Source organism: Mus musculus, chromosome 16 (assembly GCF_000001635.26).
Source record: "Mus musculus strain C57BL/6J chromosome 16, GRCm38.p6 C57BL/6J".
NCBI classification, from domain to species: domain Eukaryota; kingdom Metazoa; phylum Chordata; class Mammalia; order Rodentia; family Muridae; genus Mus; species Mus musculus.
The window spans coordinates 35,454,226-35,477,894 of record NC_000082.6 but is presented as its reverse complement, the minus strand read 5'-3'; the positions used below and the strand labels follow the sequence as shown (position 1 = coordinate 35,477,894).

The following is a 23,669-nucleotide window of genomic DNA, read 5'->3' as shown; positions in this document are numbered from 1 at the left end:
TGGCCTCCTGACTTAAGAGCGGTGCTCTGCCGCGTGGTCGGTGGCAAGTGTTTAGGGATCATCTTTTGAAGGAGTGTGTTCCTTATGCTTAAAAGTTAGTGTGATGTTGTATTAGCCCTTTTTATAAGAATTTGCTAGGTATGTGTTACATGCAGGCTATTTGCTGTCCTCCTCTTTGTGGTAGCTGTCGATGAGACCCAGGGCCTTGTACGTGCTGGGCCAGTTCTCCACCACAGGGTTACATCCCAAGTCCTGTTTTTAAAATCCTACATACCAGTTCTTGCAAAGAAAACAAACAGACAATAACAAAACCCCTAAAACTAAAAGCAAAACCAACCAACCTCTCCACAAACAGAACTGAAAACCCCTGGCCCCTGAAGTGGTGGCATAGCCAGCTCATAACACAAGAGCAGAAAGGACAGGCAAGTGCTGGGCAGATGTGGGAAAATACCATTGTCATTGCATAGCAGAAGACCACAGGGAGTGATGAGTGGCGTTTGGGCCATTTCTTACAGCCATCTCTATTTTTCTTTTTTTTTTTTTAACTGAGCAGTTTTTGTTGGGGGTTGGGGGCTTGCAGTTCTGGGGATTGAGCCCAGGGGGACATGTTAGGTAAATTCCTTACCACTGACTTACATTCCGGCCCCAGCCAGTACTTCTGTTGTTCTTTGATTGGTGTGTGTGTGTTTGTATTTTAGAATGTGGATATTCACATGTGTATATGGGTGTGAACACGTGTGTGTGTGTGTGTGTGTGTGTGTGTCTGTGTGTGTCTGTGTGTGTGGCCTCCTGAGGTTGGTGTCAAGCATCTTCCTCCATACATCTCCACCTGAACCCAAATCTCACTAAGTTGGCTAGTTTTTGGCCATCTTGCTCCTGGGATCAAATCTCTGCCTCTGGAGTGCTAGGATTATAGATGGCCCCCCACATCTGCCTGGCATTTACATGGGAGCTGGGGATTTGAACTCCTGTCTCCACACTTACACAAGCGTTTTACCACTGAGCTATCTGTCTCCATTGTGCCAGTGCCCTGGCCCCACCAAGTATTTTGTTGTCTGTCTGTCTGTCTGTCTTTCAAGTGGAAATAGTGTCAGAGTTACAGAAAGGCTGCATGAAGAACGGACACAGGATTCCCACACAGCCTTTATTAAGGAGGCTTGAGTACATTTACTCACGCAGTTCCACTCCTCTTCTACATGTGTAGAGTACATACAATGTTCCTAGCTCAAAGTGCTTCAGTCACGGGACACGGCAGAATTTCAGTCCTACTGAACAGCCTTTCCCAGAACTAACTAATTCCTGTCATTAAGCAAAGGCTGTATTTCCTATGACACAGGAATATTATCTTACCTCACACAATGCAGTGGTTAAAATCAGGAAAGAGAACGGATGGCTCTAAGTGTGCACTGGGGAATGGGTCCAGGAACCCTGCTGATATGAAAATCCACAAGCACCGGGACCCCTAAGCCTAGCACAGTGTTTACATGTGTTTACATGTGTGTAATCCTCCGTGCTCTCTGCTTCTAGCTTGCCTGAGAAGCCTGTACACTGCAGATGTTGTGTGAATAGTCAGGGAATTGGGTCTGTGGGGAGAACAGTCATTCTGCAGGTCATTCCAGGTGAACTCTCCAGCAAGCCTGATCTGAAGTTGATGGAGTCTGCAGGTGCATCGGCAGCACATTTGTAGGGCCAGCTCTGGACCCCAGTCAGAGACCAGTGTGCTCAGCCAGCCTTCATCTCCCTGTGCTGGGGAGACTTTACTTGTTGCCTTTGTGACCTTGACTTTTGTTGTTGTTTTTTGAATTTTTGTAGTGAGATTCATCTGGCTTTTTTTTTTTCTTTGAGACAGGGTTTTTCTGTGTAGCCCTGGCTGTCCTGGAACTCACTCTGTAGACCAGGCTGGCCTCGAACTCAAGAGATCCGCCTGCCTCTGCCTCCCAAGTGCTGGGATTGAAGGTGTGCACCACCACTACCCCGCTCATCTGGCTTTTTAAAGGATCTCCAATGGCTACAAAGTAGTGAAAAACATAAGAAAAGATACAAGTTTTCTGCAGCTTGAGATTTTTGTTTGTTCATTTACGTTTTAAAATAACATTTAAAATTGCTTTCAGTTATTTGGGGGGTGTGTGTGTGCGCGAGTATGCGCGTGCGTGTGCGTGAGCGTGTGCTCGAGTGCATATGTGCATGTGCCATGTGTATGTGTGGAAGTCAGAGGATAACACCCGGAGTCATTTGGTTCTCTTCTCCCACCATGTAGGTTCTGAGTTCTAAACTTAGATCATCAGACTTGGCAGCAAGCTCCTTTACCTACTTAGCCATCTCACTGACCCTGTTTATTTCTTTTTGTTTTGAGGATCTTGTTCTGACTACTAACTCTCAGTCCTCCTGCCTCAGCCTCCCAAGGGGTGGGATTACAGATGTGCGCCACCAGACCTAAGCTACAATTTGAGGTTTGATGTTTCCATTCAGTGTATCCTAGTGAGAGTCCATTGCCCCACTCTGCCCCATTACCAGTGATGTTACAGTTGGTCCCTACTTAACTAAGGAACTTTGTCATGGTTCACCCACTGTAAAGTTAGATTGAGAGACGCTGCGAGATATTCCCATAATATGGCCAAATGGTGGTAATTATTTTTTTTCTTTTAATTTAGAAATCAAACATTCTTATTCTGCCGAGTTACAAAGTAGAGAACGAAGCATGCAGCTATCCAAGGGCAAACTACTTAGGTGCATTTTGTTCCCTGCCCGTCTCTTCTGACTGTCAGTTTATTTGCTTGGAGCCGTGGTCATGCCGCGAGGATTTCAGTTCTTCTTGTTTTTAAACTTAACCTCCAGGCACAAGCTTTTACATTGTACCATCATTCCTCCGTGCCAGTGGGTGCAGCCAGCCCCCTGCGGCGGGTGTTTAGGTTGTCTGCACAGATTTGACTCTTGTCGATGGGGCTATATATGAGTCATATCTGTGCCAGAAGCTCTGCTCACCCCCTCAGGACAGCGCCTCAGAAGTGGAGCCACCGAGTCAGAGGGCACGAGCGCTTTCAAGAGACCCACTACCCCATGCCAAGCAGCTCGCCATAAAAATTGGCTGTTAGGTCCCTGCCAGCACCGTGAGAGTCAGGATCCATATTTTAAGAGATTCGCTAATGGTGCCCCAACCCTTTTTTCTCCCTTTTTAGCCGTGGCCCACCAGCAAAGAGTTGTGTGATTAATTTCCTGTGTTCTGAGTTATGAAAGCAGGGGGACTTATTTCCAAAAATAAATCCCAGTGCCAGGGAGCACATTATTTTCCTCAAGCGACACAGCGCTCCGCATCAGGCTGAGAGCTGACGTCTCACGTCTCAGGAAGAGCCTTCGGGATGGGGGGCGATTTGAGATCACATGTGAGGACTTGGGGTATCTAACCCAGGGTCTTTAGAGGGGATGGTGGTCTTCAGCATGGGCTAGCTGTCCTGGGAGGGGAGGAGTGTAAACCTCCCATGGTTAGCGTGGTTCAGGGTGATGCAGGCAGGCCAGAGGACGTGGACTTCCAGAAGGGGGCTCATGTGGTGAGTTCCCACAGCCCCCCCCCTTTTTTTTGTCTCAGACACCTTGCTTGGAGCCTTGCAAGGGATGAGCTTGCCTTCAGCTTCCAGCAGGACCCTTTACTAGAAAAGGGCCAGATAGGGGGAACTGCAGAGGTCCCAACCGGTGGGTACCTGGATCGGGAGCCCATCTGATCGGAAATGGTCAGTGAAAGTGCCAATAGCCAGGGAATGCACAAGTCGGTGGATCCCTCCAGTCTTCCGATACAAGGTTTGGCGTCCCAGGGGCGTATGAGAGCAGGTGTTGAGAATTTTCTTGTTGAAGCTGCTATTTAATTAGGTGCTCAGACCTATCTGTGTGAGTACCAGAAGGTCTAGATTGACAGTGCCTCATGAAGACCCTATGGAGATAGCCCTCTGTTGTGTGAGGGAACCAAACATCCTCTAGAATGTTAACTACGAATCTTTAGCAAGTCTGCCCTTTTCATCTTGACAGGGCTGCTTGAGTTCCGGCTCTCAGGGAGGATGACACTTAGGCAGACTCCTCTCAAGCCAGGCATAGCAGTGCATTAAGTTCAAGGCTGTAGCCGGGCAGTGGTGGCGCACTCCTTTAATTCCAGCACTTGGGAGGCAGAGGCAGGCAGATTTCTAAGTTCGAGACCAGCCTGGTCTACAGAGTGAGTTCCAGGACAGCCAGGGCTACACAGAGAGACCCTGTCTTGAAAATCAAATGGCAACAACAACAACAACAAAAAGTTCAAGGCTGACTTGAGCCTGGTCTATGTGGAGAGTTCCAGCACTGCCAGGGCTACGTTGTTCTTCCTGTGCTTTGTTGCATCTGTGTGAGCATGTCCGATCCCTAGGAACTGGAGTTACAGACAGTTGTGAGCTGCCACATGGCTGCTGGGACTTGAACTAGGATCCTCTGGAAGAGCAGCCAGTGTTCTTAACCAGAGAGCCATCTCTCCAACTCCAAAGACTGTCCTTAACAATCACCACATAATATGACTTAACGCTTACAGCCCGTGGGCTGAGATTTAGTCAAATGCTCACACTTGGTGCAGGGGAATCTTTGAAGCACAGCTCTCATTGCAATGGCCCAGCTGCTTCTTCAGGGGCAACCGTACCTTCTTGGTAGTCATAAGATTAGGTGTGTCTAATACTATACCATTAGGAAGAGCTTCAGAAATCCCTTTTATCCCTTCCGTTTCCAGAGAAGGGCACAGACCGAGGAGAGATGACCTACTTACCCATGGTCACTCAGCCGGGATCTGACAAAGTCAGTACCAGCTCCTCCGCGCACGCGGTGTGACTCCACCACCCCTCCCAGGTTTGGCTCTAAGTTCTCAGCGAGCCTGTTCTCTGGCACCCAATTCAGACCCTTGTCTCTCTTACCCCTCAGTCCCTTTACCACCAGGTTCCTCAGTGTCTAGACTTCCAGATTCTGACATTTCCAAGCTATTTTGAGCAAAATGTGGGGTAAACTAAATTAAACTGGTTTCTTCACAGCTCCCAACACAAGAAGGGAGTCTTCACTCAGGTGACGGAGGGAAAAGGCTTGAGCCCCACCTCCACCCTTCCCAGTAAATGTTAAACTCCCAGCTTCTGCAAGCGGGGTTTTACATAACTGGCCATTGCTGGCTCTGGAACTCCCAGGGGAGGCTGAATTGGCAGTGACAGTCACTGCCTGTCATTCCGGGGGGTGGGGAGGGTGCTGGCACACGCCCGGAGACAGCCTTTTTATTTTAATTTTTAATTTTTTCTTTTTTTTAGGTGGAGGGTGTAAGGTGATGAGGATTGTTGTCACTGGTGAGCCTCTGGGTGTGTAGATGGTAGCACTGCTGGTTGGCTCAATGGAAAGGAAGGGGTGTGTGTGTGCTGTGAGCAGGTGGGGAGTGGGGACCGGGCAGGGCAACGTGGAAAGGGAGGCCTGGCACATAGTACAAAGGCCCTGCTGGGAACAAATCAGGGGTTACTGCCGCATGTCAAATGTCTGTACCCTTGAACTTGTGAAGCAGGGTATAGTGTAAAGTCCTCCTTCTTGGCCATTACTTCTGTTGCTAGGAAGTGGCTCCTTTTCTTTGTGGCCAGTTAGGCCAGAAGCCCTTGAGTGGAGTCATGGATAATTTGAAGCCCTGCCTCTACTGTGTAGCTACAACATGTCCTTGGTCATCTAACCTCTGGTGCCCTTCCATCTTCTGTAGGACACAAGTACCCACCTGCTGGGTTACCCTCGCGGTAATCTCGTCACCACGCGCGCATGATACCTGGCAGGGTTCTAAATGTGCTGTGTGACCTCTACAGCAGGTCGCTATGCAGATGGCTAAACACGCCAGGTTTTCTGGTGCAGAATGTGCGTACGTGTGCATGCCTTCCTGCCTGGACCTGTGGCTCTGCCTGATTGCAGGCGAGGTCTCCGGGAGGAAGAGGAGGTCCCCGGTTGTTGTTGTCCTTGCTCGCTAATCATACTCAGAGGCAATTAGCACTTGTTATGTGCTATGTCTGCCAAGTATTGCATTAGGTTCATGTCTTCCTCCTCCCTCATTTAATAATGAGCCAAGCCACCAGGTGAGCATGGATATTATCCTCTGCCCTTCTGGGTTGAGAGATGGCACTCAGCAGTCTAGTAACAAGCCTGAGGTCTTGTAAATGATGGCAACTGGATTCATGCCATGTCTTGTTTGACCCCAGAGTCGCTGCTCTTTTCAGGGTGTCTAAAAGATGCCATGGGGCTGAGGATGGAGGGGAGGCCCAGAAACAGATGAACTGTGTGGTGGGAGAGAGGCAGCCATGTAGATAGGCGAGCTATTCAGAGACATCCTTCCCTTTACCCATTTGTGCTAGGATGAGGGTTTCACAGGACCCTGAAGGAAGCCTTTCGTTCACTGAAGGGGAGAGGGGGTGGTGGAAGGGGACTGGTGATTGGGGCAGGGTGGTTCTCTGATGATGATGTGGGGTGATCTTTTATGGTACCACCAGCAGAATCGGCGTTGAGGGGAGGGTCTCCTCTGTAGGAGAAAAGGGGACCTTTGTTCTCCATCAGTTTCAACCAGGGAAGTATTTTACTGGTCTCCGCGCAATAGGGGCTGAGCGGCAGTACATGCAGATGGTCAGAGGAGAGTGAGGTGTGAACAAAGGTCATCTTTCCTCCCCTCTCACTCCTGAGTTCTTGACTGCCAGTGCAAAGGCTTGCCAAGCCCAGGAACTAGACTGGTGCTGGCTTTGGGAGCACTCCAATACCGCCTTTTCCTCCCTGGAGCACAGCAGGTTTGCCGATAATCTGGGCACCATTAACGCTGCTATTGTGGCTCTAACTATATCGTTGTCAGGCAGGCTTGTGGGTTGTGACTTGAGAAGTGGCATCTGCTGGTCTCTGGGCAAGGTGATCCGGGCTCACTGTAGCTTGTGTCAAGGGAGGGAAGGAGCCTTGCTGGAAAGGGTTAACAGAGGAAGCAGAGGAGAAAATAGACTGTTCAGTGGCTGGGGGAAAGGGGGCCTTAAGGGGTAGGAGAAGGGCTTTCCTCCGGGCTGCCTCTGTGGGTGCTTGTGAGGGCGAGTGAGGTCTTGGGGCCCTTTCTTAGAAGTCTTAGCTTATGCCACATCTCCCTGTGTTCCCTGTGGTCTGGCCATTCTGGTTGGGTTTCCTCTCTCTGTTAGGCCTCCTGGCAGACCCTGAGTCTTATGTGCCCACAGGCACCTGCAGGCTCTCCTCAGTGGGGACCCTCTAACCAACTCTACCTTCTTGATGCTTCTTTTATTGCCCAGCTCTTGGACTGGCTATAATGCCTCAGTGTCCTGGCTTCCAGTCTTTCCTTTCCCCCAACATGCTTTCCCATAGACTGTGGCAGCCACCAGGCTTTTCCAACCTTTCCCCACTCTACTCACCCTGCCTTCCTGTCTCACCACTGGGTAAGGTCTCACTCCTGTTCCTAAAACCATCCTTTTTCCTGGGCTGGGCCCTTCTCCCTTGTCCCCTCTCTGGCTCCAGTTGCCTCACGGCTTATCGTCTAGCCTGGAGGACGTGTGGTGCTCATGGGTGCTTTTTCACATGTCTGTTGGCCACGGTCCCAGAAATCTTAGCCCACTGCCATCTTCTTCAGTCCAGGAAAAAAGCTGCCTCTGCCGTTGGTCCGTCTCCCGTGTTTGGCTGCAGTTCCATCTTTGGAGCTGTTTTGGACTTTCTTTCCTTCCGCCTTCACTTCCTGTGAATGGTCATTGGAGATGGCTGGATGGACCCTTTTCTCTTATGTGCTCAGTCAGCTGGCTGGTCCCTCTATCCCTGCCACCGATTCTGGAGTTCTGGGAAGATGAGTGTGATGTTCATCCTGCCACTCCCCTGATGACCACTGTCAAGTTCTAGGCTGTCAGAGGACCAACTCCCGGCCTTCCTCAGTGTCCATTCTCGATGCTTATTATGCTGCAGTCTCCCTGGATTTCATGCTTCTTTCCGGACCTCTTAGAGCCACCAAGGGCTCACTTGGTGACATGTTCTCTGAGGGATGGCATCTGTAGGCCCGGTGTGATTTCTTGTGTTTATTAATCACTCCTGAGGACACTCAGGGTATCTTGTCTCCCCCACCCCTTCCAGAGCTCTTAATCTTAAATAGGGATAAGGACCCAGTAAGGCTGCAGACCCTTCACAGAGATGTCTATGCGAGCCTGCTGTTAGGAAGGACCAGTGCCAGCCCTAGCTTCTCCTTGTGTGGTGGATTTCAGGCAAAGTCAATTTGCTGAGGGTATTTTCAGAGAAGCTTAGCTTTTCTACTGTGTCAGTAAACACTGGGCCTGAAGCTTTAGTGGCTGGCTGGAAGGTGGCAGGTTCATCTCAGGTGGCCCTTGGTTGTTGGATGACCTAAGGGACTGTTGGGATTTATATAAAGGAAGCCAGGGTCGGTGGGAGATGGGGATTTCTATGGTTTCAACTATTGGTGCTGTGTCAGTGAGGCCATAGCACTTTTGCTGCCTGACAGGTGCCTGCCAGACCCAGGGAGGTTGATGTGGAGGGGGTCCCTAGCCAGGGCAGTTATGTTTCCTGACGGTATTGTCTGAGGGAGGAAGGCAAATCAGCAAGTCTCCACGTTTCTCTCCCACATTGTCCAGTTGTTTTCTCAGTCACTGCTCTGTGTGTGTGTGTGTGTGTGTGTGTGTGTGCACTGAGCCATGGACCTTTTATGGTTCAGCTCACAAGCCCGCTTGCAGCAGTGGGATGTCATGTGGTAGTCAACACTGAAGGGAAGTTCTCCTGAGCTTTGAAGATGGTCTGCACAAAGCGGTGGCTCCTCAGGCATGGTGAGCGGCGCTGGCAAGGGAAGGAGCCTGCTGACTCCCCCTGGGGAGAAGGAACTCTGATTCTAGTGGCAGATTTTATTGAAGCTTGTTAGAGTCTGGTCTTGTCTCTCTCTTCCCCCATTGATCTGGTGGTGGACATTGGATGTTATGTTATCCGATATTCTTAGAGTGCTTTGTGGCTTTTTGTAAAGCACCTTTAAGGAGTTGTCCCATGTGTCCTAGCAATGTCCCCAGGGAGCTATCACCATCCCCATGGCACAAGTGAGTCACTGGGCCTCTGAAAGGTTCAGTGCTGTTGCCAAGCACCTTAGCTTTTGAGAGGTGAAGCATAGACATAGGTCAAGACATTGGGTGGCAAAGAGGAGATGGCTTGACTGGTGTGGGGCACATCAGAAATTTAGATTACTTGTTTGCATGGTTCTGGAAGAAATTCAGACTCCTCTCACGGTGGAAGAGGACAGTACATGGTCTCCAGTTGCTTTTGTGCCTGTCTCTTCTCCATCACCTCTGACCTTGTAGCAGCTGGTTGCTTTGTAGCCTGCTGCAAACACATTGGCGTTCTGTTGCTGAGAAGAGACACCATGACTACCACAGTTCTTCTACAGGACAGAATAAAGCGTTTAACTGGGGCTGGCTTACTGTTCAGGGGTTTAATCCATTATCCTCATGGCAGGACGGATGGTGGGATTCAGACAGACATGGTGCAGGACACTGGTCCTGGCTTGAGCTTCTGACATCTCAAAGCCCACCTCCAGTGACACAAGTCCTCCAACAAGGCCACACCTGCTCCAAAAGGTCACACCCCCAATCCCTGTCAAGTAGCATTGAATGACCAAGCTTTCAAACATATAAGCCTATGAGGGCCATTACTATTCAAATCACCACACCTGCTGACAGTGTCCCGTCCCAGGCCCACCCCTCACCATCCTCATGGAAACGCATCCTGCCTCTCTCCGTGCTGGGTCCTTTGTTTTCTAGATTCTCTCACCCTCATTCTTCATTTATTTCTTGTCTCAGAAGAGCGTGGGTTCCCATGACTCTCTGAGAAAAAGTGTGTCGTTGGTACACTTCGCACATGTGAGTTATCTTCAGCTGGTGTGACAAACTCCTGACTGGCAGGTGGTGTGGCTGGGTGTATGGTGACACTTCTGAGAACTCTGAAGGCTGTGCTCTCCAGACTGCCGTGCAGAGGTGCAGAGGGCTCTTGCCCCTGGTCTTTCAAGGGTGGAGCTGCCTTTTAAGACCTCCTTTTTTGTCAGCACTGTTCAGGAAGTATTCAGTTGCGTCACCATGTAAGCTGGCCTGGAAGATCTACCTCCTTATTCCTGTGTCCCACCATCAACTCTGCTTCCAGTCAGCTCTCCCTCATGCCTGCAGAGGCACTGGGCATCTCCAGGCCCCAAGAGCTTGGGGACACTTGGCTTGTTCTTTTTTCTGTTTTGTTTGTTTATTTGTTGTTTTTCAAGACAGGGTTTCTCTGTATAGCCCTGGCTGTCGTGGAACTCACTCTGTAGACCAGGCTGGTCCTCCAACTCAGAGATTTACCTGCCTCTGCCTCCCAAGTGTTGGGACTTAAGGTGTATGATTAGCCAGATCTCTGCAATTGTTCGGCCGAGTGAGAAAAGCTTAGCCTTACACCCATCCATTCCATCCTGGGTGTAAGAGAAAACTTGGGTTCTGTGTATTGGTGCTTCTAGGTGGGATGGAGTTTTCAGACTGTCACGTGTGGCCCTTGCAATTAGACATCACTCTCTTAGAGAGTTCTTGTCTGTGGGTGGCAGTGCATTATGTATGGGTACAGTCCAGACAATCTCACTAGAGTACACAGAGGGTGTGGGTAAGGTGGGGACTGGAGTGGGCCAAGTGGGAGCTCTAGAGGTAAAGAGGTAGGTGTGGTACTCTGGGAGGGGTTGCTTCACTCCATCTTCCAGCAAGAAACATGTGGTTTGATAAGGCTGGCCTTGTTAACAGTCAGCCATGGAAGTGGGAAGGCTCGGCAGACCCTACCACTTACTGCTAAATTATTGGCCACTGATATATTCCAGGAGATGAGTATCAGGGTCTTCAATTTTTTTTACCCACTGCCGAGCCTACAAGGATCTGAAGTAAAGCTCTATCTAAACCCATGGCCACAAAGATGCTCTAGGTTAAATTTAGTGGGTCAGGAGATCAAATGAACCAGTGTGAAGAGAGATTTGTGGGGAGGAAGGGTTTGGTCGGGATGGTAAGGTTACGGGAGACAGTGGGGGTGAGAGAAGTCAGGGGGCATCCTGTACAGGTGTGAACTTATCTAAGAAAAATTTTATGGATGAAAACGTTTTAAATTTCAGATTACAAAAAGAGCATGTGCTTTGGGGTGGATTGTCTGTGGGCACCCTGGGTGAGAGAGAAGTTAGACTTCATGGGCTTTGGCTGCTTGGTCTCTAGGTGGTCCTGCCGACATGGCTGTCCTCCACAAAGGTCTCTTCGCTCATTGAGAGAATCTCCGACCCTAAGGACTTGAAGAAACTTCTCAGGACCCGCAATAACGTGCTGGTGCTTTACTCGGAATCCGGTAAGTGGTCCCTCCAGACCTATCAGGGTGCCGTGGGACGCAGAGGGGAGAGCACCAGAGGGGGCGCTAGTATTCTTCACTCTCTTTGAAGGTGTGTTTGGTTATTTGGGGGGTCATTTTGCACCTCCTTCTTATGAGCATCCTGTGGGAAGAATCCTTTGGATCCCCAACCTAGCCTGACAGGGAGGAGCCTGTGAGTGCTGGGTGGACACCCTGACTCCCTGCCAGCCACAGGCCCCAGCCCTGCTGGAGCAGGCTCCCTGGGAGCTGCAGATTAACTACCAGGCTGGCCTGTTGCCAATTGAACTGGTCCCAGGTCTGCGGACATTTACCTGAGCAGGTGGTCCTGGTCTTGCCTGACCTCTGGGGGTCCTGCTGTGGGGTGAGATGCAAGACTGACTTTGGAGTGGACTCCCAAGTTGAGGCCCAGCCACCTCTCCAGGAAGGAGCAGCCACCTGCCACTCCTCTGACCTTGGGCTGGTGCGAGTACACTGGACAGTTTGCTTGGCTCTTGGCAGTGACTTTGGGGAAGGACAAGTGGCTGGCTGTCACTGTGATTCCAACAGAGTTAAGTGTTTTTGCTGTTCCTGAGGACGCCAAGTTTTCTGTGTCCTGGAGAAGTAGCAGCTAGTGGCTAGGCTCATTCTGGGCACAGATCCTCTTGGCAACTCATCTGCTACACAGATCCCATTGGCACTCTGGGCTGATGGATGATTTGGCCGTGTGTCCCTCGAGAAGGCTGTACCCCCTGAGCATTCACGACATATGGCCATTCTTACCCCTTACTGCTCCTGGGGGTCTGGATGCACTTTCACCGAGCTACCTCTTAGGAGGCCAGTATGTGAGCCTACTGTTTTTCTGAAGTAGGGAAACTGAGGCAACGGGAATCTCTATTGGGGCTTTTCTTGTGTCTGGGCTGGTTGTTAGTGAGAAACTCTTTGGGGTAACCCTCTGGTAAACTGCTGGGTTTTTCTCTCGGACAGTCCCCGTGACTGGGGGAGCCATTATGACTGTCTCATTTGTTCCTTGCCACAAGGGAGGCAGTGCAGACTGTCGGGTAGTCTCCTATTTATAAATGAGGTCACCAGGGATAAGAAGACATGACACGTGAGGCCAGCCACACCTGGTGGCAGAGCCGGTCCCGTATGGCATCTCTGCGTCTCATTTCTTCAGATAGAGTCTCGCGGAAAGTGGGCAGCTCTGCAGAGTCATGGCTTTGGAACCAGCACAGGCCTGAGACAGAAGTCTGGCAGAGTTGGAGAGTGGGAAGTTGGGGTTCATGATGGAGTCGAGGGGTCACTAATGAAGGGAGAGCCTGACCATCACTTTGCTCCTACCCGACCCCACCTTTGTTCAGTTCATTGGAAGTATAGCCCCTGTGCTGCCCCAGCACACTGGGGCAGGGCCTGGGTGATGGCTTCACTTCCTGCATCTTGTCTGTGCTTACTGCCCCAGACTCTGGCTTCTGGTGGGTTTAGTTTCCCTCCTCCCATCCTTCCAAGCCACTTTCCCCTTCCCATGGTGGGGTGCTTTATCTGCACCCCCACCCCGACCCTACCCCACTGGTGTGCACAGTGGAACAATGGCTTCCCCGCTTCAGTGGTTTGCTGCCTCCTGCTGCCCTGGCTGGGGTTTCCTGGGAATGCCTCCTCTGAACGACTCTGAGCGTGTTTCTTCAGCGATGCTTATTGTTCGTATCTGTGAAAGGCTCAGCATGCTTTGTATTCACAGACAGCTCCCGTTTCCACCCTGCAAGAGGAGCGCCTCGGAGGCACATAATTCAGATATCATTTCTGCTTGGCTTTGGGGTGTACCACGGGGTTTGGGGCAAGAGAAGGCAGCAGATTGCTGTTCACCGGGATCTGCCTGCTGGGCCCTTTGAGTGAGTTCACAGGCTGGTAAGGAGGACGTGACTGAGAGTGGGCCAGGTACAGGTATCAAACACCAGCTGAAAAACCCTGGCAGTCGATTGGCAGAGTTGAAATCCTGATCCAGAAGCTCTGTCCCGACACCTGGACACCCAGACCAAAGAGGGACTCTTGTGCTCACCCCACCCTGCCCGTGGTCCAGAGCCCTTGGACACAAACGTTTGCTCTTTCTTTCACAGAGGTAGCAGCTGAAAGTCATCTTAAGCTCCTGTCCACCGTGGCCCAGGCAGTGAAAGGCCAAGGCACCGTCTGCTGGGTGGACTGCGGGTATGTACTGGGGACACAGGGCATACTGGCCGGGCTAGGGGTAAGCTTGGGGCCTCTGGTGGCTGAGGAAGAAGAGAGAGGATGATAGAGAGATCCCTGAGGTCACGTGGGATCCCTTCTGCCTCGCAGAGGGAAGGTTTGGCTCCCCACCCCTGTCTGCCCATTCCATGGACTCCTTTCTCCTCATTTTCCTGACGCTCTCTCTTTCCTTTATGTCCTGTGTATTGCCTTATCTTCTCAGAGGGTGGTAGGGCAGAGGGAATCTTCCCTATTGGAAAACAGGAGCCTTGATTCCAGACACGGGTGATTTTCAGGGTCACCCAGTTGGCTCGTGGTAGGTCTGCAGCAATAGCAGTGAGCCGTGAGCTTCATCTCCAGTCCAGGCCCTTCTCAATCCTGCAGTACAGTCTGGCCACCAGACTCTGCCGCCGTGGCCCGAGGCCAGCTCAGGCCTGTGCCGGTTAAGTAAGTTGGTGAGCCCTAGGCAAGAATAACCTTGCTATTCTGAGTCCTAAATGACCGATGGTCTACTGCAGGGCGTTTACATCCTCTTTCTGTGCGGTGTTGGTACACATTGAATTTTAAGCTGCAGAGGAGAGAGAGAATAGCACAGGAGAGGCATGTATGGAGGAGTGTGCATGCATGTGCACGGGTGCACGTGGCTACCTTCATGCCTCCAGATTCATGCCAACAGTGGCTGAGCAGAAAAGACCGCTCACTGGGTGGCCACTGAGGTCTCGGCCATTGGTTGACTCCAGTTTATAGTTGGCTTGACAGCACTGCTACCTTTCAGGTGTCTCCGTCACCCCCATATGACTAGCAGTGCTCCATGTCACTGGGTAAATGACACAATCTATCAGAGGGCACTTTGGAGTTTTCCATACCTGAAGATGACAGAGCTTTTGCCAAGCTGATGGGGCCTTATTGTAGGGCATTTCTTAAGAGGCTTACAGGTTCCAGGAGCGAGCGGAAGAGCTTTGATGTAGTGGCTCTTCCTTCCAGGTCTTTCCATTAGCTTTTACCAAGTACTTACTGTGTGCTTTGAGGATTCACAGATGAATAGCTGTGCCTTCTAGGGGCGCAGTGCGTGAGGAAGAAGCAGACACAAGCCAGGGCTTAGGCTGCCAGCCAAGTGAACAGCGCTGTAAAGAGGCTCCATAGCCAAGAGGCAGTCAGCACACAGAGTCTGGAAAGGTCAAGGAAACCTTTGCCGAGGCAGTGATGTTCCAGGGGCGGGGCAAAGACCCTAGATGATCATGTGCTCCTTCTGCCCTGGCTTTCCATGCCAGAGCTCCCTGCATCATGGCCCTTAAGCGCTGCCTGTGGGGATGAGCGTCCTGCTTCCAGAGGGGCTATGGAACCTCCACAGCAGGATACCTGAGCTAGTAGGACCCGGGGTCAGTGAGTAAAGCAAGATCAATTTAGAGATTAGGACAAAATTGTAGTCTGAGTGTCTGGCATTAGCGCCAATGGGAAAATCCTGTGAATTTAATATGCTCGAATTGAACTCTAGGCAAAGGTAGGTTAGGGCTTAGAAAAGGCACCTTGTTCAAGAGGCAGGTCTGGTCCAGTCACTGCCCCTGGTTTATCAGGTTTATCCTTATAAGAGGAAATACAATCTCAAAGTAGTTTAGCCAAGTAGGTAGATTACGGCAAAGCCCGGATATCTGGGTCTGGGCTTGGGGTTAGAGGCAAAGTACTGCCGACCGACTCGTCCCATAACAGCCCAAGGGACAGTGCTCAGGTTCTGATCCCTATAAGCCACCCTGAGTGGTAGGTCTCAGGGACCGCTGTTAGACAACAAGAACCCAAGGGATGAGCTAGCTGGCTTCTGCCCTTCTGCCTATTCATTCTACCTCCTAGTCCTTAGAATGTACCCTGTGAAGCCTTAAGGCACTCACCACGTGAACCGCATGGGAGCCTAGGCATCGCCTTGTCCTGTATGCAACCAGTGTGTGTCTGTGAGTTCGAAGATGAGACCCTCCTGTTCCTGGCAGAAGTGTTTTGAGATGGCTTTCTGGCACTCTCTGCTGAGGAGGGAGGAAGCGGCTTGGAGACGCTGTTCCTCTTTTTGAGTATTGCTATGAAGCATCAGATGGTCCGCTAGCCACCCCACAGTAAGTTCTGCTGAGGTTCCCATCTCAGTCTCCCCAGCTAGACTTCTTGCCTTGGCTCTGGAGAAGGAGCCCTCCCTGAAGAGCAATTGGGTGTAGAGTCCATAGCATGCTTTGCTGTGTTCTTTAGAAGTGTAAGGTGAGCCGGACATGTGGTACACACCTGTAATATCCAGTATTCAGGATGCTGAGACAGGAAGAGTGTGAACTGGAGGCCCGCCATCGAGTGGAGTGGATTTTGTACAACTGCAGAGCAGGGGACCTGGCTTTTGAGTTCCACTGTGGAACCTCTGCAGATCACCAACTATTTCTGGACCACGTTATAACCGTCCGTGAAATACACAATAGGAGCTTTCAAATCGTTCTCATCCCAGAATCATCTGGTTCGGAAAGTGCCCAAAGCTGCCAGCTTGGTGTGCTTAGCTCTCTGGTGAGCATGTGCCTTCCAGTGCCAGAGTCTGCTCTGTGGAGCCTCCTCTCATTCTGACTCTCCTCTCCTCTCTGATGTGCTGAGGTGCTGTCTGTCCTCTGTCCCCTTCTTTCTCTTCCTTTGCACTTTACTCCCAGAGAGGAGCAGAGTCTCTGCTACTCCCGTTCTTTGGGCCTCTTCTCTCCTTCCAAAGATAATTCTGTAACTCTGATTTTTCCGACTCTTCCTTTGCCCTTCACACACACACACACACACACACACACACACACACACACACACACGCATGCACATGTGCCAATGCTCACGTACTCCTCTGTTGACGTTTCTCCTCGTCCCTGGCCATTACTTGAGTGCATGGATCTGGTCTATGGATTTGTCGCTTCTTCCTTCCCCCTCTCCCTTCCAGCTCCGACCTCCACAGTGGGTAGGCCACAGGTGAGGGTGTTGGTAGCTCCCCGGTGCTCTGGGGCCTGGTGTGACACTGATGGGGCCTTGTGTGGAACTGCCATCTAGGAGGCTGAACTGAAGCCAGCAACAGACACTAGGCCTGGTATGTTAGTTCCATGGTCAGGCTTTCGCCTCACCTGCTGCCTGCTTCTTTCCCTGGAGTCTTCGGCCACTGCCTAACCAAACTCCCTTACTTCCCCTTTCCCGTCTGCCTGATTTCCCTGAAGCAGTCCCCACATGCAAGGTTGCGGGCCTGCCAGGGCAGGTGGGATGTATTTGGAAGTCTTACATTTTCTTCTAAGAATTATTTAAAATTTGCATTTCCACCTTCTTGCCTAAGCAGGGCAAATGTTACTTCCCATGGGAGAAAATAGACTCCCGTAAGAAGTGTCATGCTTGTTGTGTGGCTGCAGGTATCTTCTGGCATATGGTGTGCTTTTGGGAAGTAAGTTCTGAGGAGCGAAACCTTAGACTAGTGGTTACCTAATGCTGTGACCCTTTAATGCAGATCCTCATGTCGTGGCGACCCCCCAACCATAAAATTATTTTTATAGTTACTTCATAACTGTATGTTTGCTACTGTTATGAATTGTAATGTAAATATCTGATGTGTAGGATGTCTGATATGTGACCCTCAGGGTGAGAACCACTGGCTTAGACACTGGTCTGTACAGATGGAGAGGGGGCCCTGGACCACTTGGGAGGAGAAGCCACAGTCCTCTCACTGTGTGTTCTTAGTGCAGCATCAATCCTAGCTTCTTGGAGAAGTAGGCACCAAAGAGACCAGCCAGTCAGGATTGTTCTTGATTGTCATGGGAGAGTTCTCTGTCCTACCTAGGTCAACTGCTCTGCAGCTGTCCCCTTATTGTCCCGGAGCCACACCTTGTCCTTGCTTGGCATCTGGCAGTCACTCTCATCTAATCCTACCTTTTGCAGCTTCATTGCAGGTCCTGCCTGCTACTGGTGGAGCCAGATCTAGAGCCGGCACAGTTCGGCAGCTAGCTGATAGGCCATCTCTTAAGACAGGTTCAGGCCACAGATTTGGAAAGATCCATTAATGCCCCCTCTTAGCCCCCAGTACTTTCTCTCTCCTTACTCTTACCCCACCTGCTGCTCCTGAGTCTGACTGCCCAGCTTAAGCCATCTAATCAACATGGCTCCCCATACCTGCAGCAGCCACCCAGACTAGCAGCCCCCCTCCCCCACCTGTACATGTCTCTTGGGGTGTAGGATGTGGGATGAGGGTGTACATAGGCCTCTGTGATCTGTCCCTCATTCTTTGTAGGGAAGGTGGAGAGCCAAACGAAGTAGAAAGGGATGGTGTGTGGCCTTGATGATGTGGCCTCCCTATAGGTTGGTAGCTGGTTCCTGCCAGCCAGAGGAGAGTTGGGCTCAGAGCCTGGCTCTCTGGGACTTCAGGCAAAGTAGCTCGTTCCTCTGCCTTTGTCTTCTTTCCCCATAGAGCCTCCGTCACTCTGCAGGAGGGAGGGAGGGAGGCAGTGGATCAATTAATTGTTCTTAATCTCTCAAGGCAGATCCTTTTAAGTCCCTCACGTGGGTAATTTTCTTCCCTTCCTGAACTCTTATGACTTCTACTGTCTGAGCTGCACAATTAGTACACGCTCACGTGCATAGTTAGACACTCTTAAGAGACGGGCTTGTCGGGGAGAGGGCAGAGAACTGAGCCCCCCCTCCTACCTCAGGATTTGTCACCTGGCAGAGTTCCTGGTGCCCAAGAAGCCAGAAGTTCATTTAGGGCCTTGTCCAAGCAGCTCCAAGATAGCATCTTTTAGTCATCTCTCATTCCAGTTGGGATGCCACCATGTGCCAACTGCTCTGGTAACCCTGAGGAGCAGCTGTGAGTGAAGGCAAGGCCTTGCCTTGGGGGGCAAACCTTTCTGAGGGGGAGCCACAGAGACAAGTGGTCAGACGTTATTAGTGCTGTGGAGAGAGCCAAAGGCGACCTGCTGCTCATTTCCCCAGCACCCCATTTGTCATCTCAGGGCCATGGCTCCAGATCTGAACCCACATGTACAGGTGGGGGAGGGGGGCTGCTAGTCTGGGTGGCTGCTGCAGGTATGGGGAGCCATGTTGATTAGATGGCTTAAGCTGGGCAGTCAGACTCAGGAGCAGCAGGTGGGGTAAGAGTAAGGAGAGAGAAAGTACTGGGGGCTAAGAGGGGGCATTAATGGATCTTTCCAAATCTGTGGCCTGAACCTGTCTTAAGAGATGGCCTATCAGCTAGCTGCCGAACTGTACCGGCTCTAGATCTGGCTCCACCAGTAGCAGGCAGGACCTGCAATGAAGCTGCAAAAGGTAGGATTAGATGAGAGTGACTGCCAGATGCCAAGCAAGGACAAGGTGTGGCTCCGGGACAATAAGGGGACAGCTGCAGAGCAGTTGACCTAGGTAGGACAGAGAACTCTCCCATGACAATCAAGAACAATCCTGACTGGCTGGTCTCTTTGGTGCCTACTTCTCCAAGAAGCTAGGATTGATGCTGCACTAAGAACACACAGTGAGAGGACTGTGGCTTCTCCCATGGTGCCTGGTGTGAAGCTTTCCCCCCAAGTGGCTTTTGAGCCTTCAGCTCTGGGTCTCTTCCATGGCCTACGTTTTAGCAGAATACACAAGGACTTGGAGGTGAGCTGACCCGTGACCTGGGGCCTATCCTTCCTTCCTATCCTTTTTGAAGATTGCAGGCCCTGCTGACTGTCAGGCTGGGACTGGGGCTTGAGGAGGTCACATGGCAGCCAAAGCACGGTTTGTTGGTCCCACCTGGTGATGGGAGAGTGATCAAAGAAATGGTCGGACAGAGCTGAACACAGCCAACCGGATAGACGGATGGGTGAGCAGTGTCAGGGATGGTCTTAAGTATCCCAAGCACGGCACTCTCTCCCAGGAACTTAGTTCAGCACAGGGAAAGCTGCCTTGTTTGCTGCTGTTTGGCACACAGGCCTCGTCAGTTCCGCTTCGCAGTCGACTCCCCCAAAGGCCAGGGTAAACCCAGAGCAAGAAGGCTGCTGTCAGAGAGGTGTGCCGAGCATACTCAAGGCTTTAGGGTGAGAGGGTCTAGGCCAGATGCCGTGGGTTGCCTTCTGATGCGTTGTGCCATCCAGTCCTGCTCTCCTCTGCCCCAGACTAATTTCTCGTAACACTCCCTGTTTCAAGTCCTTTGCCAGCTATGTCCCCCATGATGATATTGTTACCTGTCCTTCCTTTGTGAGGGGAGGCAGCGTGACATCTCCATCCACCTCTACCTCCTGATTTTTCCAGATATATTTTCTCTCTCTCTCTCTCTCTCTTTTATGTTTTTAGAGACTCATTCTGTAGACCAGGCTGGGCTTGAATTTAGAAATCCTGCCTCTGCCTCCTCAATGCTGGGACTAAAGGTGTGAGCCACCACCACCCAGACAGACTTGTTTTCTTAACCCGGAAATCTCTCCCTCTTACATCGGCACCTGCAGTTTTGCTTGTCTGCTGAAGATATTGCTTGGAGAATTGAGCTGGGTGGTTTAATGAGCCCATCTGTTCTGGAGCTCCTGCCCAGCTGTGGGAAGCTGGTGTGCCTGTGTGTGGAAATGGGCTGTGCCGACAGGTGGCAAAGGAAGTAACTTCCCACAGGTACCTGCCAGACCCGGCACCACGGTTTCCCTGGAGACTGTTGCCGTGTGGTCACGGATCCAGCAGATGTCTGATGGCCAGGCTGTTCTCACTGATCCCGTTCAGATCTGGAGCCATGGCCCTGAGATGACAAATGGGGTGCTGGGGAAATGAGCAGCAGGTCGCCTTTGGCTGGTTGCAGGGAAAGCAGGGAGTCTCCAAGTGCCTGGGACAGGGAGGCGAGAGGAAGAAGGACCAGTGCTGGCCAGTGCTACCGCTTGGTCCTTCCCACACTCCAGCACATAGCTGGATTGCCCAGGAGTAGTGTTAGGACACATTTGCTCAAGTAGCCAAGAGTCTTTCATGGAGCAGGCAGGCTCGCTGGGGCCTTGGCATGTCTAATGAGTTCCCGGGTAGTGCTGGTTCAGGGAACACACCTGAAGACTTTATTGGCCTCTCTGGAAGGATGCCACAGTTAGATCAGGTCATGTATGAGTGCTTCCTGGACATCGACGGGCACCTGGGAGGCACTGCTTGCCAGAAGGATCCCTGTAGATTCTCAGACACCACAGGAGAGGCTCCTGCAACCGAAGCACTGCTCTTCTTCCCGGCTTATAACAGATTTCAGCAATCCTCCAACATAGCAGGACATTTCCCTTTCCCAGACAGATGGCCCGTAGCAGGTGGCACATGTTCAGAGCCTCAGAAACAAAATCTTGCTCAGGCACCATGTCCACAGATCTGGAAGCAGAAGCTCAGAGTGTTTTAAACTTCCCCAAGTGATAGACCATGGCGTAGAGGGACTAACCCCACCACCCCCAATAGTCTTGAACTCCTGGGCTCAAGCAATTCTCCTGCCTCAGCTTCCTGATCAACTGGGACTAGGGTTCCTGGCTTGAGGTTTATATTTCTCACTCCAGTGAGCTCCCTACCCCCGAGTCTCCCGGCTTTTCCCTGACTGGACCCATCCTTGAGGCAGCACATCCTCTCCCTGTCTGCTCACTTCCTCTCCTGACCAGCACAGACTGTGTCAGTCAGTTATTCTCCCTCCGAGCCACACCCTCCTCTTGGACTTCTTCTGGTCCGAGAATTCCAGGTCTTCTGCCCTGTTTTTCCGTCTCCATCGGATTCTGTTGTCAACACCTATGGGCCGACTTCAGGTAACAAATGTTCCCCCAACATTTCTGTCTTTCAGTGACGCAGAGAGTAGAAAATTGTGCAAGAAGATGAAAGTTGACCTCAGCCCAAAGGACAAAAAGATTGAATTATTCCATTACCAGTAAGTACACGTGGGCTTTTCCAATCTCGGAGTGAGTGCTGAGAGCTTTTATTGGTAGTTTCAGTGGACAGCAGATTCTAGGTAAATTTAGATCATTTCAGAATGATTCCCCCCTCCTCCCGGTACTTACCATTATTTCTTAGAAAGAAAGATAGACACAGAGACATAGAGAGCAACACACACACACACACACACACACACACACACACACACACAGAGAGAGAGAGAGAGAGAGAGAGAGAGAGAGAGAGAGAATGAATTCTGAACAGTGGCTGTGAGCTGAAACACACTGTTGATGCCTCTTCTCCCTTATTTGACAGGGACGGCGCCTTTCACATGCAGTATGACCGAGCTGTGACGTTGAAGGTGAATTTGCCTCTCTTCTCAGTAGGGTGGAGCCTGAATGGACACCAGAAGCTTGGCAGGTCTCCCTGAAAGGAGAAAGGGCAGGTTGCACAAGGACTCTCTCTTCCTGACCTCCCGAGGGTTCTTCTCGTTAACACTGATCGATGTTAGCAGAGGATCCGGCCAGGTTTAGAGCTGTTGACCCAAGGCCTTGTTAGTGAATGTCTAGGAGCGGTCTGTCGAGGCAGGTGACATCATGCTTCTCCCCTCCACAGACCTGGGTCTCCTTTTGCTTCAAAACCATCTTCTCACTATGAGGGTACCCACAGTGGCTACCCATAGACTGACGGGCACACCCTGTCCAGGAAAGCATGGGGGCCCATTGGCACCTTCAAGCTGAGGTGGCTTGTTCTAGATGGGATGTGGAAGTTACCTAATGTCCCTGCCACTGTTCAATCTGTAAGCAGGTGGAAAGCCTACATAAAGAGTTCCACACCTGCAGGTACCACATAGCTGTCCCAGAGGAGCTGTCTTTCCACTGCCTTGAACATTGCTTTAGCTTCAGCATCTTCTGCTGCAAACCAGTATGCTACTTCTGGTCCAAGGTCTCTGCCTACCTTGGCTGGAGCCATGGATTTCATCTGGTTCTAACCTGAGCTTAACTCAGGTTCTCTAAGTCCCCCTCTTCTCAGGCAGGGGTTGATCTCTGAGCTCCTGTCTCTGTCTGTTCTCTGCACACTGGGGAATGAACCTGGGGTCTCATGCCTAGTAGGTATTCTCCCTACCACTGTGCTGCATGCTCTGCCCTGTCTCTCTTTCTCTGTGTACATCTCTTCCCAGTTGTTCCTGTCTGTGTAGCTGTCAGTGCTCAGCTCCCTATTGTTGTGAATGTTAATATAAAACTCTGATATGCCACCCCCAAAGGGGTCATGACCTACAGGTTGAGCACCGCCGCTCTGTGGGCTCTCTACCTGATTCTTTCCTCTCCTAACACCCATGTAGACATTTGGAGATGTATTCTGTGTTATAACATAAGCTAAGGTCCTTATAGAAAGAACACATGTTCCCCAGGAGCAAAATTTGATTGGGAAGCAGGATGGGGGAATTGTTCACATATTGAAAAAGAAAGGCTGGTTTCTGTTTGGACCACCGGAAAGTCTCCCCTGGAGTCATGGAGCCGGAACAGCATGAACTCTGTGTCAGGGAAGTGACCAGAAGCCCAGGGACAGTTGCCACGCAGTATCTGGTGAAGGGGGCAGAGTGGTCTCTGTCACAGTCCTGTATCTAAGGTGTATCCCCTTCTGCATCAGCCAACAGATTGGAGAAGTCAGCCGAGCATCGTGCAGGGTCAAAGGCTTTGGTTTCGGTATGAGCAGCTACGTTTATAGAATCTCAAAACCCATAGGGTCAAGAGAGACCAGGGCAGAGTGCCTGGATTTCTGTAGGGCAGGGAAGGCATACCGTTTACCCTGACTATCTGGAGTCTGAGCATCCAGCTCATGATGTTCCTGTAACTGAGGGTGGGCTCTCAGGTGCTGATTCCCGTTCTGTCTCCTTGCATTGTGCAAGGACCCACGCGTGGTATTGAGCATCCGTGAAAGGAAAATGACACCTATACCAACAGCAGCTTTCTAGCATGGCTCCTCTGTTTCCTTTCTCTATCCACACCATCCTTTTGTTTTGTTCGTTTCCTTGATGCTGGGTAGGGGTGCGGAGTTTGTGGGAACTCTGAAGCTCGGCTCAGAGTCTACGGATGGTACTCCTTGAACATCATTTCCCAGACTGAGAGGAAAGTGCCATGCGCGTGGTGGCATGGAGAGTAGCTGGTTATCCTTCTCCTCTTGGAACCGATGGCTCAGCTCATCTCCGAATGATGCCCAGCCAGACGTTG

At 51.1% G+C, this 23,669-nt stretch overlaps 1 protein-coding gene across 4 annotated transcripts in view; it reads left to right on the top strand.

Moving 5' to 3' along the window:
• The window catches only part of Pdia5 (protein disulfide isomerase associated 5), a 93,612-nt gene that overhangs the window by 13,025 nt on the left and 56,918 nt on the right, over positions 1–23,669 (top strand). For all 4 annotated transcript variants that reach the window (XR_384604.4, XR_384603.4, XR_384605.4 and 1 more), the window contains exons 2-5: positions 11,238–11,364; positions 13,473–13,560; positions 21,350–21,433; positions 21,754–21,799. Coding sequence is in view for 1 of the 4 variants with exons in the window: in NM_028295.1 (NP_082571.1) it covers positions 11,238–11,364; positions 13,473–13,560; positions 21,350–21,433; positions 21,754–21,799 (345 nt within the window). In the remaining 3 variants the exon portion in view is untranslated. The remainder of the gene's footprint in view (positions 1–11,237; positions 11,365–13,472; positions 13,561–21,349; positions 21,434–21,753; positions 21,800–23,669) is intronic.